At 41.8% G+C, this 17,456-nt stretch overlaps 1 protein-coding gene across 5 annotated transcripts in view; it reads left to right on the forward strand.

Annotated features, from left to right (window-relative positions):
* Positions 1–17,456, forward strand: part of PIGN (phosphatidylinositol glycan anchor biosynthesis class N) — a 318,676-nt gene that overhangs the window by 176,066 nt on the left and 125,154 nt on the right. For all 5 annotated transcript variants that reach the window (XM_075585879.1, XM_075585877.1, XM_075585878.1 and 2 more), the window contains 3 exons: positions 3,206–3,314; positions 5,499–5,601; positions 6,476–6,578. In XM_075585879.1, coding sequence (XP_075441994.1) covers positions 3,206–3,314; positions 5,499–5,601; positions 6,476–6,578 — 315 coding nt within the window. The remainder of the gene's footprint in view (positions 1–3,205; positions 3,315–5,498; positions 5,602–6,475; positions 6,579–17,456) is intronic.

Raw genomic sequence — 17,456 nt, forward strand, 5'->3', positions numbered from 1 at the left:
CAAAAATGCCTGCTATCTTGTTCCTGGAGCCTAGTAACAGGAGAAGAAACAGAGGACTCATGGCTACAAACACACTATATGAGTATGTTTTCTGATGTTTAGGGTAGGGATAAACACAACATTTTGGCTGCTGCATCGCAAAATGTGTTGATTTTCCCTATACTCAACATCACAATAAATGCTCATCTAGAGCTTTTGTATAGCATCCATGAGTGTGTCCTCCACAGGATCTCCTGAGACGATGTGATCCAACTGTTGGGTGGAAGGTTAGCAAGAGATACTAACAACTTGGACAAATAGATTTATTTAAGGAGTTACAAATATGTAAGATTGCTATGGTAATTCATTTATTTTGATACTTCCTGGAACTTGCATCAGATCACATAGGTCTAGATTCACTAAATTGAGTTAAATCTGGGCAAGGAACATGACGTTACCTAAAATAAATACAGACTTTATTTTCCCATGTTCATTAAGGTAATTTATGCAAAAATAACTAATTCAGCTAATTAGGATAGGGTTAATGGCACTTTATTTCATAATTAAGCTGCATCTTCAATAAACGTGACATTATTTTAGTTTCGTTATTACTCCCAGCCTGACATTGAAATCGGGCTTTTGCTAAGGTAGGGGAAAGAGGGTGGAAGAAGATATTGAAATTAAGAGGAGGAGAGAAAGGTATCTCAGGAGTTCACCTTATCTCCCTATGTGTAGTTTAGGTCAATCTATTTGGAGGTGTATAACTCAATTGGCCATTTCCTAACTTGGTCTTCTCCTGTCTGCCCTCTCCTATTTTAGTGTCTGGATGGGAGTAACGCCAGAGTTAGGTATAACCGGCGTTAATCTTAAATGAGTTTAGTGAATATGAAATTAATATAATTTAGGCTGTAATGAGCTGATTTGCATATTATTTAGCATAACGGTTGCCACTGGAAAAATCCTTTCCATTTTCAATAGTTCTGTTTGGGAAAAGCAGAAGCTTGTCTTGTTGTTTGATTATGTAACAAATGTTTGCTGAAATCATATAATTGGTTTGCGACTCCTATATCATCTCCTGTAATCTCCATTCACACCACTAGGCATTAGCTCCGGTTTTAAGTAGCACAACAAGAAATGTCTGGAAAGCAAACACATTCTAAAGACATAAAGTCAGTGGGGGTAATACATTAAAGTGCAATAGTATAGATCGGACACTACCACACAAAAGAATCCCACTAACTTTACTTGAATGAATAACCCCCAATGTGTAAGCGCAATGATCTGTATGCAATTGCATTATTGAGACGTCTGAAACCTAAGGGGCTTATTCATGATGCTCAGAAGAGGCTGGTTGTGTCGCACCACGATCAGCCAGCTTAGAGTTTGATGAATAAGGGCTCCATGTTAAAATGGATGGGAAGTAAAGAGTGACACACTGCCCATTTGCATGTTATTACTCAGAATTCCTGGCTGAAGTGACAGCACTGTTTGCTAAGCGATAATGGGGTAAGACAGTGTTCCAGACCTGTTGGAGACATGCGAAGGCACCACAAGTGGTATTTTAATTTACTGTACACCGTACGGCAGAGGATTTTTGTCACTTTTTTTTTACCCACCATAACTTTTTAAAAGTATGAATAAGGCCCTAATTTATTAAAAAAAAAAAAGGATATGGTTTAAACAGCACTCTAAGAATATGAGGGAATAAAGTAAGACTATGGTACACAGGAACCTGGAGGGACCCTATTCCCTCCCAAAGGACAATATAGAACAAGGAATGTGGGGGTACCCAGCACTCAAATGAGAAAAATAAAGTAAAATGCCAAATATGTTATAAAGAAATTTGAATGTTATATTGCCACAATATGACCACACAATTTGTATAGATATTCGCAAAGGTCAGCTACATTAGTAGAACTGTGAGTAACAGCAAATGGAGTGGGAAGGGAAGGGATGAGGAAAAGACAAAGGAAAGGGGAAGGGATCAAGACAAATAAGGGGGGCAACATTTCAGGGCGGAATGCCCCTTCTGGCCCGTTCCCCAAGATCACAGTGATCAAGGGTACTTCCCTTAAGGCTTACAGTATATGGATGGTAACTCCCAACACACTGAACAATCAAAAACAAAATACACTATATGGCAACCTATACGATAATATAGTGATCCAAGAGTGGTCAGGGGAAGTACCCTTGATTACTGTGATCTTGGGGAATGGGCCAGAAGAAGGGGCATTCTGCCCCGAAACGTGGCCCCCTTATTTGTCTTCATCCCTCCCCCCTTTTCCTTTGTCTTTTTTTCATCCTTTCCCTCACCCTGTGTTCTCCCACTCCATTTGCTGTTACTCACAGTTGTACTTATATAGCTGACCTTTGCGAATATCTATACAAATTGTGTGGTCATATTGTGGCAATATCACAGTAAAAAAATCTTTATACAGTAGCATATTTGGCATTTTACTTTATTTTTCTCATTTGAGTGCTGGGTACCCCCCACACTTCCCTTTTCTTGTTCTATAAGGCCCTAATTTAAGCTAACAAGTTGCTGAAGTCTTATATTAACCTTTAAAGTGTCACTGGATTTCCTGCACGTTCACGTCATTTGATGTCTCCAGAAGCGATCATATGATTCGAGCAGGCCCCTGGTGCCAGGAACAGAGGGGAAGGGAGCTCCATTTCCATTTAGATTAGGCTGGTCGTTCAGTCGGAACAGTCAGCTCGATCTGCCCCTAAACAAAGGAGCAAGTGTCTATGTCCTACCTGGTACATCATAAGGACCTCTGGTGTGCCAGAGTAGGTATATCATCATGCTACTCTACTGGTTAAAGCAACGTGGTGTGAGACTGGAAGCTGAAGGGGAATACTGTATCTCAACATTGTAATCTGACCCATGGATGCTACAATGCATCGCTTGCACACATACTGTACATTTGCTGTGGAGACCTGAAATTGGTTGTTCTGAGTGTTGAGAGGTGACAGAGAAGCAAAGCTATTTTAGTGAAAACATGTATAACCGCTGAACCTTTTCAGTAGGCCATACAATATGCATTGGCCACTGTCCCATATTTTCCTTTCTTTTATATTTTTAGCAAAGCATTGCCTCTTGCCAGAGTATCTGCTCATTTGAGATGAGAAATTGTTCTGTACAGAGGAAATACGATTGACTCTTATTTGTAAAGACTTTTATGCAAATGTCTGCCTTGCTCACAATAATATCTTTGCTTTCCAGATGCTGAGTCTTGCAGTTTCTATCTACATTGTGAACACTACCCACTCCAGTCTAGCCATCAAGCAAGGGCTACCTTTGAATAACCAAATTATTAGCTGGGCGATACTAGGTATTAAAGCCTTTTTGTGATATAATTGTTGATTACATTGGCACGCAAGTATTACTGACATTCACTTTGAGCTGTTTTCTAACAAAGTTGGAGGAGAACATGACAATGTCTTATGTCTGCAGGTCATGAATCATAATCATAGAGTACAGTAAGTTAAAGAAAGTGTCTTTAAATGGGAGCTATAAAATCTGTGTATAGAAAAATATTAACAAACCTTTCTCTGGTTTACTGCAAATCATAGAGCACCCCGATTAAGAAGTAATAAATCAAATTGAGCAATAATGTGTCTTGTGAAGAGTGCAAGATTAGTGCTACAGGAGAAGTACCTCTAATATATTATATAGATCAAAAATGTTTCAATTTCTTCATTAAAAATAATTGTGAATTATTAATAAGTAGGTTGTATGTCCGTTTGGTGCACAGAGCATATTATTTATTTTTTTAGAAAGCTTTCAAATAAGGACTGTTTTGGTTATGCATTAGCTACAGTATGTTGTCGACTAATTCCTGAAGATATAACAAGCGTAGTGAGTAATCTGGCACTGTAAACCCATAATGTGTTTTTACATCCCAATAGCTTAGAGCAAAACCCGTGTTATGGAAAGCATGCCCAGTCTGTTCAGATTGAAAAGATTATAGCACAAAAATAATAGCATGGTATTATCAATCCTACTTTCATATGCGTGGTATACTAGGGCAGATGAAATAACAAGTAATGTGTTACACAATTGTACTGTGACAATCTATAGTACAGGTATAAGGTGCATTTAAATAGATATGAAATGGAAATGCTAGAGAAGGGTGTTGGATAATATTGAAGCAGTATGCATTTTAGACCTTCAGAAGTACTGTACATTGTTATGACTCTGAAAAAGAAAATATATAATCTAGGGGAATGTACAAAAACTGTTGAAGAATTGAATGAATAATTGTAAGTGGGGTGAGTATAAGATCAGTTCAGATTACCTGAAGTCTGGTATAAACCATTTAAATAGCTCTCGTTTTCATTCTGGTTATTTTTGTTGTTGCTCTGAATTATTTACTATGATTGCTTTACAAGATCTTGGCATTTTCAGTGTGTACCATAACAAGTATGGTATTGAGTAAACCGGGGTGCATATTGTTCTCTCAGATCATGCAGATTCACAAATAACTCCCAGTGATAGAAAATGTTTCCAGACTTTTATGTCTAGTTGATTACTATGCTGCTCTAAAATAATATTGAATTTCAAACAAGATGGATTGCTAGTCATTTACATATTAACCAATAGCTGAGCACACTGAATTTTTCATCTTGGATGTACAGTAAGCATCTTTCCGGCACGAGCTGCCATTCTCAATCAGTAGATTTCCCAGGGATAGCATAAGTGTAGCATCCACATGAAACAGGCGGGTACATTGTCCTGATCCCAATGTTGCAGCTTATTGCTGAGTTTGCAGAACCAATTAGTGAATAGAAACGTGACTTAAATCACATTAAACAAGGTCTGGTATGCCTCGTGCTGTATCATAATGAGACAATTCACACTGGCGACACACTTTATTCGAGCTTGGCTAGTCCCACGAATTCGGGTATACCCGGGTGTATTGAGGTTTGTGACTGTTTTCTGCCCGAGTGCATTGAGTTATTTTCCAAGCAGGGATTGAAGCATTTTATTCCCTCTGGCTGCAATACTGCACAGTATATATATATAAACTGCATTACAATTCATGAATTTATGCCATCTGGTAGACACGCGAAGCATTGCAGCCTATTAAATCCTAATCATTATCATTTAACAGATCAGCCGCCCATCAGCCAGGCATGAACCCAGGCTGGGAAGGCAAATGCAACGGGGCTTGTCAGAGGTCAGGAGTGGCGCATTCCAGGTATCTGCCAGGTACATACCGGGTATTTGCTCGAATAAAGTGTGTCGGTGCAGTCAGTTCTCCTGTCTCTGGACGAAATGAAACCTCTTATTACCAGATATATCTGATTTTCCATATGTTTTCAATCAATTCAGTACATTTGGCCCGGGCCATTGTGTGCAAATAAGGGTAACAACCACAGTACAGGTAGATTTGTATGTGACTTTTTGTGTAATTGCAGAGCTGCAGAATGTTTGGCTGTGAAATAGTAACGAGATGTGATACATAATTGGTCGTGTGTGCTAATGACAGGATACTCCTCTTACTTTGTTGCAGCCTCTTCCTTGGTTGTGCCGTTACTTAGTACCACACTTCTGTTCCAGAGACTCCTCTGCATATTTCTATCTTCCATGTCCACCTACCTGCTCCTCAGCACTGGGTAATATTTTTGTTCCTTACTCGTGGAAAGCACCTACTCTGCCACTGTTGGTATAATGATCACAGCAAATTAGACATGGATACTGAGGTGTCACTTAGTTGTACTGTATTTACAACATTATTGTTTATTTTAAACAACAAAACTAAGTTTATAGAAACATTATGGTTCGTTGAAGAAGTGGTTGGGTATTTGTATGAATTCTGGATTCAAGGAGGACACTCGGTGTCATAACGTCACGCCCTTTGTACTAGTATAATGCCATGTCTTAATAATTTTGTATGAGATTAAAACTGACTTGAAAGCATCAGAGTTAAGCATTTTTTTGCAGAACCAATGTAATTTCATCCATATCGTTAAACATTTAGAGCTGTGAGAGATTCCAAAGAGCCTGTGCCCCAAAAGACTGAAATAATTAAGAATAGCTTGAAATACTTCGCAATAAATACTTAAAAACATCAGACTGGGCTTTAGTTCACAAATATCTGGCATTGTCATTCACATTGGCCAGTGTCTCAACCACATGACCTCGTATGTAAGGATAGAAAATGCAAGACTTTGTGACTTATAATTTTGCTTACTCAACTTATTGTTAAAATTAATAAAATACAAATTTTAACGAAAACATTTTCTGAAATCACTTATGACTAATGAGGACACGGTGAATCATCCCATATCATATTGACAGATGCAAAAACTTGTTTAGCCATTTTTTTATGCATCTTTGTTCAAAAACAATACATTAGCTTATCTTTATGGAATGCTGTATTTACAATGACCATATTTTCAATCGTTAGATAAAGCAGAGGCTTCTTAAACGTATGTGCAGTTCCGTAGTAAAACGTACGTGTTGCTTTTCTGTTGTTACTGTACATAGATATGAAGCTTTGTTTCCGCTGGTGCTGTCGTGTCTGATGTTTGTATGGATTAACATGGAGCAGGAAACACTTGTAAATGACGGACTTTCTTTCAGACAGAAAGTAAGGAACATCAACCTTTATATTTTAAGAAAATGTTTCCCTTGTCTGGTTTGCTTACACATGTAGAGCTTCACAGAAATACATAAAAGGAGGATTTGGGGCAAATACATTACACTTGCAGTAACATACCGATGGTTTAACACAGTGAAATGTAGTGGTTTTCATTGAGTAAAATAAATGAGGAATGTTGACTTTGAATGTGCGTTCCATCCTGCTTTATAATTGTAATATAAATCACATTATTCAGTTGCAGCAAGCGACTGTTTGGAGAGACTCTACCTAACAAGGTATTCTTTATGTTAATATTGTGCTTTTTTTGCTTTTCCTGTTTAACAGCCATATTCAATATGCTGCAACGCCATTATTGCCTCATTCATGGGAAAGTGGCTTAATGTGTCACTAATGAAGTAATAATGGATTAGCTACTGTACATAGAGAATAGAGGCCAACGGGAGGGGTGGCAGAACGAGAACTGTGGATTAAGTGCTGCACTAATAGAAGTAATACACATTTGACATAACATAAAAGTTATGAAGGGACATTTGCTGAAATTGTCAATATTTTTAAATCAATGAAATATGTAAAGGTTTACAGGAAATGGAGACATGGCATTGTAATCTTGTTTTTCATTGTTAAGAGATGGTGTTTCTAAGTAAGCAAAACATTACACTACCTTCACCTTCACGGAATGCAATCCATGTGTTTACTTTTCCCAAGAGAATATTGGCTTCTTAGCCTTGGTAAAGGTCATTTTGCTTAAAATGGACTTGAGTAGGAAAGTCACCTTGTAAATGAAGTTTCTTCGACTCAGACCTGCCCATATATGGTTGATGAAAGAGTAGAGAGCTGGATCATTCCTCACATGGAGGAGTATACTAAGCTTTTGCACAGTGCTGAACCGTAGATGCCAATCCTCTGGTATTTAAATCCTCTGGTATTTAACGGAACACACAATCCTCTTTCAATAAATGTCATTTTGTTTGTGCTATTGCCAATTTGTTTTGTTTTTTTCTTTTCACCCTTAAAGTTACAGGGTTTATGTCAAGGAGCATTGACATTCCAGCTACTTTTTCTCTATACGTCCTGTTGATTAAAAACACTTGAAAGGTTTGCCACCCTACAAAAATCTACATTTCTCCAGGATCAGCGTTTTGAGAACTTTGACTGAAACATTAGCATGGTTCTGTGTAATTTACTGTGAGCAAAATTAGATCCTTAGATCCTTGCCAAAGTCAACCTCATCTTTTATTTGTACGTTTTAAAAATGTTAGAGCTAAACAGGGTAGGACTTTTTTTCCCCATAATCATGTTCTCTCAAAACATTATTTTCCAACATTCCACCCAGTCAGAATTAACATTTTCCCTTTAACTAAGTGTTCCTCTTTGCTTTCAAGTAGACAAATTCAAAGGGCTCCACGTATGTAACTGTTGTTATTGCACCCATTATGACACGATAATGGCGCACGTTTTAACACGTTATTGTGCAAACAAATGGAGCGCTAATGCACCAAATTGCCAGATTTCGGAAATAAATTGTGCAATTTTGCATGTTACTGCACAATAACGGGTACAATACTATCTGCATCTCCTATTCAATATAACACACCAATATACAAATATATATGGCGCTTGTGTGTTAGCCTTGATCTAAAATACAAAATAAAAGTGAAATGAATCTAAATAAATCATATACTATCCCTGAATTAACACTATGCCACGCAACCCTTTGTCCTCCCCTGATCTTTCAATAATCAAACAAACAAAAAATTGTGGAATAGGCGCTCCTAGTGGAATAGTGCTAAATAATACAATATTTCAATGCTAAATCATCTGTGACTTAGTGAATTTATAAAGTGAACTAATTGGCACTGAAAGGGGTTAGAAAATCTTGAAACCCAATAGTGGAATATCACCTCTTCAATATTGATAACTTGAGTATAGCTGTGTAGGAATTGCACTCACATGTTGAGTAAATCAATTAGGCATATATATCCAATGCGGCAGGGAATAGGTTAATACTGTCTTCTGGACTTTATTTACTTTAATACTGTCTTCAAAAGCTTGTCAGGATATCAGAAGCTTAGCAGTATATCTCCGAGAACAAACAATAGTGCAGATGGTTAAAAGGTAAGGTTTATGTATCAATTAAATCAGCAGAGTGCACACTTACAGTCTCCAAGATAGAAAACAGTGTTTATAGACGGCAGTCTAAGACTGCGTCCATGCTTAGCGCGACGGCGCGCGTTGCACAAACACATGGCCATGCCTCAATGAGGACAGCCATAGAGTGTACGCGTGCGCAGGGGCAACGGCGCGGCCGATTTTTTTGTGCAACAAAATAATTTGATTTTGTTGCGCGACGGCCAGGTCACGTGAGCAGTTCGCCGAATGAGGGTAAACCAGCTCCGTGATGTCAAGGCCACGTCTCCGCCATGCCTTCTCACCGCGTCTACCCCTAGGCCACAAATCGTCTCAGCGGCAGGGATTCATCAAGTGAAATGTATGTTGTTATTTACCCTCACTGGACTAATGTCATTGGTGGAAAATTATCACTTTTGGTTTGATGAGGCAATGGAGGAAACTACTCTTAAAAGCGGAGTATACACACATCCGTGTCCCACCAGTATAAAAAATTCAACATAACAGTATTCATAATTATATAATACAGGACAATCCACTAAACTATACAACAGTCTATTTTACATTATTAGTAATTCTTAAACATTATATTAAAAAGCAGCCCAAATGAATACCTATACACACAAATGTCCCAGCACTCACTGTCTAAATAGAAAACTAGTAATCAACTAGAGCAGGGGGGCGCAAACTTTTTTCCCTGCGCCCCCCTGCCGGCGGTCCCCTCTCTTCCGCGCCCCCCTAACCACCATTGACCCGCCCTCCGACGTCATGACGTCACGTTGCCATAGCAACGTGACGTCACATGACCTCGCGGCGTCATTTTGACGCCGCATTGCCATGGCGACGCAAGAAGGAAGCCGCCGGAGTCACGGGTAAGTATGGTTTACAGAGGCCCTGCAGCTCCCCGGGCACTTAATTTAAGTGCCTTCGGGAAGCGCGCGGGGCCTCTGTAAACCCCGCGCCCCCCCACCGGCAGTCTTGCGCCCCCCCTGGGGGTCGCGCCCCCCAGTTTGCGCACCGCTGAACTAGAGGATAATGTCCAAACTGAAAATGAATTTAATATGAACACGAGAAAAATAACTTGGAGTGATGTACCACAATGGAAGCAATGTCTCTGGGATGGGGAGTGTGGGGAAAGGACACAGTGAAAGGAAGTAACAACACACAATGAGGGAGAAAACACAATAAGGGCAGGAAGGTATGTTAGGGAGGCAACGTTTTGAGGTAGGAACCTCTTCTTCAGGCCCGTTCCCTCTGGTCCAAAGGGACCAAGAGGTACTTCCCTAATTCCTCTTTCCCCAACACAAAGTCCAGCCCTGTCCTACAATACAATCAAATATGCAAAACAGCAAACATCAACAAAAATCAAAGTCGAAGCTAACTGTAGTCCCTGAGCAGCATGAGTTCCAAAGCGAAAGCCATAAAGAGCAAAGCAAAAGGCAAACCGTCCTTATTAGCAACAAGTCTCTTCTGTTCTCCTGTTGTGAAAAGCGCTGGTGAGGACTGCATCTGCTGCCGAGGTTTTTAAAGCATACTGAGCACCTCTGTTCTGTGAGCAGCTGAGCGAATGTCCAGTGACGTCATGTTCAATCAGCGTGTCCCTCTCCGATGCGCGTGCATGTGTCTGCAGACACCTGTGTGGATGACCCGGGGACCCCCAGACACCTGCGGGGACCACCCGTGGGCCCCATTGGAGGCCCACGTCGCTTAGCAGGGACCACCCGGAGGCCCCCAGACACCCATGGGTACCCCCAGGGGTGCACTGTTTGGCCTGCTGACACCCGTCGGGACCACCGGGGACCCCCGCCGGCCTGTGGTATTAATCCGATGGGCCATTATGTCTGCAAGTGACCATCTCGGGTCCACCACGCGGTGTAACGCAAGATGTACCCAGGTAAATGTTCAAATAATGGCCGTTGCATCTGTAGGCAAACCAATTTCTATGTTCCCTCATTCTGTATTTCAATTTCCTACCAGTTCTGCCTGCAGTATGTACTGGAGGCCACAAGGGAAAATCCAGAAGATTGATCACAACTTTGGTTCTACAGTTGATATGAGAAACAAAAGTGTTTGTTTTTAGGCCCTCTAATTCACATGATTTACTACTTGTGCATGGAAAGAAACCTTTTACTCTGTCTTCTAGCCAGCATTTATTGGCTGATCTAAAGTTGTTCTGTGCCAATTTCTGCTTTAAATGTTCTGCCTTTGTAAAGAAAATTTCTGGGGGATTCTAGAGTTGGATCCGATGTTAGATGGCATCATAACAGGCCATCCAGAATTTATCTTCACCAAGGCAGAACATTTAAAGCAGAATTTGGCACTGAGCACCCTTAGACCAGCCAATAAATGCTGGCTAGAAGAGAGCGTAAAAGGTTTCTTTCCATGCACAAGTTGTAAATCCTGTATATTAGGGGGCCCAAAAACAAACACTTTTGGTTCTCATATCACAAAGGGAAAACACTTAATATTAAACATTTTATCAACTGTAGTACCCAATTTCTGGCCTATCTTCTCGAGGGTCTTTGTGGCATCCAGTACATGGGCAGAACTAGTAGCCAGATGAAAGACAGAATGATGGAACACATTAGGAAGATACACAATGGGAAGATACACAATGGGTAGTCATACCAATTTCTATCGAATCATTTTAAAGCGATACATGGAAAGAACCCCAAAGGTTTAACATTGTGTGCAATTGACAAGGTAGATAATTACTGGAGGGGAGGAGGTAGGTCGAGTAAACTCTCCCAAAAATTCAATTTTGGATTTTTAAAATGAACACACTTGGCATCAGGATTAAATATAGATATTGCCTTTTAGTATAATATTGAAGTATTATTTAACATTTTTAGTAGACTTGTATAGTTTAGTGGATTGTCCTGTATTATATCATTCTGAATACTGTACAGGCATACACTGGTTTAAGGACACTCACTTTAAGTACACTCGCGAGTAAGGACATGTCGCACAATAGGCAAACGGCAGCTCACGCATGCGCCTGTCAGCACGTCTTGAACAGCAATATCGGCTCCCTACCTGTACCGAAGCTGTGTGCAAGCGGGGAGACTATAGAGGCTGTTACAAATGCGTTATTTACATCAGTTATGCACGTAAATGACGATTGCAGTACAGTACATGCATCGATAAGTGAAAAAAGGTAGTGCTTCACTTTAAGTACATTTTCACTTTACAGTGGCGGCCGCCTTTAGCCTCCTGCGGCCTTTTCCCCACGATTTTTTAAATCGCAGGCTGATGCGGGCCATTTTCAGCAGTTTTGGGCGCCTGCGGGCATTTTCATTGTCTAGCGCTATTAGCGCTATCTGGTGATTTCGGGCCGCGCGGAAAAGGTCCGTGAGAGACGGAAAAAATCCCCGAATTTTTTCGGGGATGTTGGAGATTAAAAGGGGCCGCGACAGTACATACCTGCTCCGGTCCCATTGCGTATGTTAATGCAGGGTTACCTGTACACTGTTATGCTGCATTTTTGTACTGGTGGGACACGGATGTGTGTATACTCCCCCTTTAGGAGTTGCCCACACTTGTGCCTCTCTATTTTACTATTAATAGAGTAGATTTATATCCTTTCTGTATATATTTACCTTTTTCTATAGCTGGATTTGTTTTATGTGCGTCTTATATACAGTATATCTATATATATATCTATGTCAAGATATTTTTTATATCTGCTTCTATGTGATATATTTGTGAATACATTTTTTATGCCTATAGATGTTTATCTGTGATTGATTTTAAGTACACAATCTGTTTGTTGGAACATTTTAGTTTTAATTAGTCCACTAGGTGCTAATTGTTATAGTTAGAGAATGAGGGCTATAAATAGTGACAGGTAACCTCCTTTCACACACCCCTGATGAAGTTGGAGTGACTGAATGCATTGTGTGGTTTCCTTCTTTGCCTCTTCAGACGTTTCACGACCTTAGTAAGAGTAAGGCTGAGCACAGACGTGCCGAGAACGGATACAAATCGTGGCTATATGCTTTTCTGTCCTATTTCGTATGGGAGTGCAATTTATAAGTGTTTTGTATATCTTTTCCTCTGCATATCACATAGTATCTTCTCCAGTAGGAGGGAAGGGGGGGGGGGGGCGGAGGGCAGGGCAGCTTTAGAGCTTAGACAATCCAAGCAGCTTTAAAAAAATCATTTTAATATATGCAGCCTTTGATTACCTTTATTGAAAACAAATTACCTAAGCTGCCAATCGATTAGTTCTCCTGTGATTGACCAGCAAAATACTGCTTCCCAGGGTTCACTAAATGGCTGCCTTTCAGTTTCAAATCAATCCTACAGTCAGTGTAACTCAGCAACTACAATGTATTCTTAGATTACCAAGTTAAAATTATCTATTGTTAGTTTGCAGCTCAAACTGCTGGGAACATTGGCAACAAATGATCACAAACAGGAAAATGTTACAAAGATCTTGCACTGCTGGGAAGGTGGGCTAAAACCTGCTATAGAAATCAAAGGATGCTCAGTATATTAAAGCTCATTGAAAACGGCATTAAGAGTTGAATTTTAAAATAAAAAGGTAGCAAGTATTATCTAATACTACAGAACTGACAACAAAAACACATGTAAGATATTGCATGAATTGCTCCTTTAATGCAAAGAAAAGTTTATTTTCACACTTTGCACCATTTTCTGCTTCTTGCTACATCATTTGCAATAAGCTTTTTTTTTTTTTATGTTTCTGGAGAAAATTGCTTAACAGCATAGTAACTTCATACATCCCTAAACATGGTGCTCACTAACTATACAGTTAACTGAGACTTTATATAAAATATCTACATTAAGTTGGTCAACAAATATTTCGATTTCAGCATTGGAGAGTTAAGACTTTTCACTTTATAGGTGCCAGTGTCCTGCTTTGGATTATATGAGAATAGCTCGTATGCCTTTCAACAAGCTGCAGGAATGTAATTGATTCCTTTGACTCAACATGAAACTATGTTTAATGCTTCATACCCACCTCTCACCTGTCGTTTGTAGAGCCAAAGCAATCTTGGGCTCCGCCTGATATAAAATAATCAAATGTGCATACCATGAAACGCAGATGGGAGAAAACCAAGACTGAACTAAATCATCATACAGTATGTTTCAATTCTGTTTCAATAACCAAGCGAAAAGATCCATCACCATATTATACACTCCTATAGATTTCAATGACTAATCTCTATTTCCTATAAAATGTGTACGTCATCTTTAAAGGGTTTCTTACTTAATATGCATTTTTTTTGCTACACAAAGTCATGGAATAGTATTCACTGGGGCAACAAAGTACTGAAGAAGGCAGCGTTCAAGATGTTACGTTTTACATTGTCCTGTATTGTCCATTGGTCAGGAACATGCTGCTTCCACTGTAAGTGGGGCTGCTGCTTCCAGCAAATATAGCAAACACGTGCCAACTAGCGCTTTACGTCCCAGTGTTCATCAACACATTTGCTATTACAATATGTTTAGGTTATGACTGCAGCATGGAAGCAGACATGACAGAAGCATTGTGAACAGCACTGTTAAACTAAATGCAGTTCCAGGAGCAGATGCTGGGGACGTCTCCTGTGCCAGGACAATAAATCCTATGCAAGTTATGTTTTACAATAGATGGCACAATCCCCAATGCTATTAAAAGGGTACCACGTGTACCCTATCATTTTAGAAAATGTTGCTTCTGATAACCAGGGAGTGAAAAACCTCCCCCCCTCCCATTGTTGGCTCAACACGGTGAATATGTAAAACAAGCTGCCTATTCCAGTTGGAGTCGAGCCACGTATTGAGCAGACGATGCTTAGCAGAAAAATATGAGCTGACACAGATACTGTAACATCCATACGATGTTGTTATAGTTGTTCTGGCATCCTCTGTCACCTGCACATTTAAGGAATTAAATTGTTGAATTCTGTCTCACTGGGCAGGGTAAATGCCATATGCATGTGAACACATGCTTTTATGGCAGTTAAATCAAGAGCTAAATAGTTTTCCCCCTCCAAAACAACCTCAAATGAAAATGGGTGTATTTTAAAATATTGTCACAAACATAAGAACTGTACAATATTTTATATTACTAGCTGTGCCCAAACACACTCTACTTTGAGTGCATTTAAGAGGTTTTTTCCCCATTTGACCGTAGCCACGGTTGCTATTGTCCCATTGCAAATAATTTTAATACCAAGGGAGGCTAATCTTAAATGTTTAAAAATGGCTGACTAGTGGAACTTCCGGTGACGTCACCCGGCATGGACGGCTGTTAGAGGAGCTCCTGAAACCCGCGGGTTAAAAAGCGCAAAAACCCCTATTTAAACTCAAAATTTTCGGACGAAATTAGTCCCTCCGGATAGACAAACAGAAGGGGAATGTCAAAATCGAAAAAGCGAACAACCAGCCTGTTTCTAAATTTTTTACACCGTCTCAACGAGGGAAGGACAGCACTATGAATCCCCAAGATGGCGGCGGACCGCATGGCGCTACCTCCCAATCCGGGAAAAAGACCCAGCCCAGCGAAAAAACCCCTACAAGCCCAGAACACACAATAACCAGGGCATATTTGGAGGAAATGATGGCTGGCATGGCTGCTACGCTTAAAACTTCCTTCCAAACGGAATTGCGAGCTGCAGTAAGCGATATTAGGAGAGAAATATCAGGGCTGACAGAAAAGACCACGACCCTGGAGAACAAGCTCTCCGAATCCCTACAAAGACAGGGAGAGGCAGAAGAAGAGATCAGTCGCCTAGGTGAAGAAATCTCCCTCCTCAAGGAGGGCATGGAGGAACAGGAAAATCGTGACCGGCGGCAGAACATTCGTGTGAGGAATGTTCCAGAGTCGGTCACGCAGGAACAGATCCGGCCTTACCTCCTGGAGCTCTTCAATATGGTCTGCGGGGAGCTGGAAGAAAAGGAGTTAGAAATGGACAGAGCCCATCGTGCGCTGGGACCCAAGTCTGATGATCCAAAACGAAGAAGGGACATCATAATAAAAATGCACAAATATACCTCCAAAGAAAAAATCATCTCAGCATGCCGAGACATGGGAGAAATAACATTTCAAAATGAGACCCTACAAGTCTACAATGACTTGTCAAAAGCAACAAGAGACCGCAGACGGGAGTTAAAGCCGCTGACTAACTTGCTCCGTGAGAAGGGAATACTGTACAGATGGGGCTTCCCGTTTAAGATCTCGGTGAACAGAAATGAAAAGTTCCTGTCCCTGAAGTACCCCGCGGACATGGCTCCTTTTGCAAAGGCCTTGGGCCTAACTCCTCCACAAGGATGGCTACCAGACAACCCGTCACCTAATGAAGCTGCAGGAGACCCGCCTCGGATATCGGAGAGGATCGCGGCCCAGCACTCCAGGGACAAGCAGTAACAGCCGCCACCGCACTCAAACAACCCCCCCCCCCTCCCTATGTGATCCCGAGGAAATGGGGAGACCCACAGCCACATTGGAAGACACCCCATCGGACCGGAGCAGTACCTTGAGAGGAGCCGCCGACTTCCCGACCGAGACGACTCTGGACACCGCTCCCCACGCTGAACCACGTGTCACCTACTCCCGCGAGAGGACCGGAGCTGATCCCGCCGGCTGCTTTAAAATCCTGGTGCACACCCGGCCCGATCAGATGGAGCAGGAGCGCGGTCTCCCCAATCCCAATACGATGGGAGGGCCGGGCCCTTGGCCTTGCACTGCTGGACCCCGACCTCCAGTCTTTCTGGTGGCCCCGCGGTGGTATGTGCCCCCCCCCCCTTTCTCAGGCCAGCTACCCCGAGTTTGCGGGATGGTTTTTCTTTTTTTTTCCCTCTTTTATTGGCGTATGGAGGGGGGGGGTATGGCCCATCGGCGGGTGGGCCCGAGCCGACGGGGAGCACACCGGCTCAGGCGACGAAGGACAACTATGGCCCAGGGGATCCGGTCCACTCGAGTTGACTAAAGGGACGCAAAAAAACATAAACTGAGGTTTGGCGCCCTGGAGGCCGTGAGTAATGTGATAAAATGTTATGTTATGGAAGGCACCCCACGGCCCCCCCCCCCTCCCCATTTCAACCATAACCTAAGCACATAGCCCCCCTCCCGCCCCATCCTCCCCCCCCCCCCATCCTCCCCCCCCCATCCTCCCCCCCCCCCATGCATAATAGCAAAGAAGTGTAAACAATAAATAAAATACCCCTATGTCCCCTATCATACTTTCCCCCTCCTGGAACGACTTCCAGAGGATCACAGAGGCTATATACATAACTGGGAAACACCTGTCCTGTTGGAAGTGGGCCGCTACCCTCCCCCCCCCCCCCCCATTCACATCCCCCCCCCATTCACATCCCCCCCCACCATTCACACCCCCCCCCCATTCACATCCTCCCCCCTCTCCCTCCCCCCCCCCCCCCAGCACCCAGGAGAAACAAGGATATATAAGGAAACTAAATAAATAGGGGCTGAGTCCCAGACAATATATGGTATACCTATTGCAAAGAGGGGTAAAACAGAAGCGATATATAGAAATGTGAAATGACTGCTTTGTCAGTAAGGTTTCATCAAACCCCCCCCTCCCCACCCACCCCCCCCCCCACTTCTCCCCCCTCCCCCCCCCCACCCCATCCACACAACCCCCTCCCAGATCACAGGGAAAAGGTTTAGGGGAATTTTGAGTGAGTTCTCACTGGTGGACATCTGGAGAACCCAACATCAGGGCCAGAGAGACTATACTTTTTACTCAGCACCTCACCAGACCTACT

The sequence above is a fragment of the Ascaphus truei genome, chromosome 2 (assembly GCF_040206685.1).
Source record: "Ascaphus truei isolate aAscTru1 chromosome 2, aAscTru1.hap1, whole genome shotgun sequence".
NCBI lineage: Eukaryota > Metazoa > Chordata > Amphibia > Anura > Ascaphidae > Ascaphus > Ascaphus truei.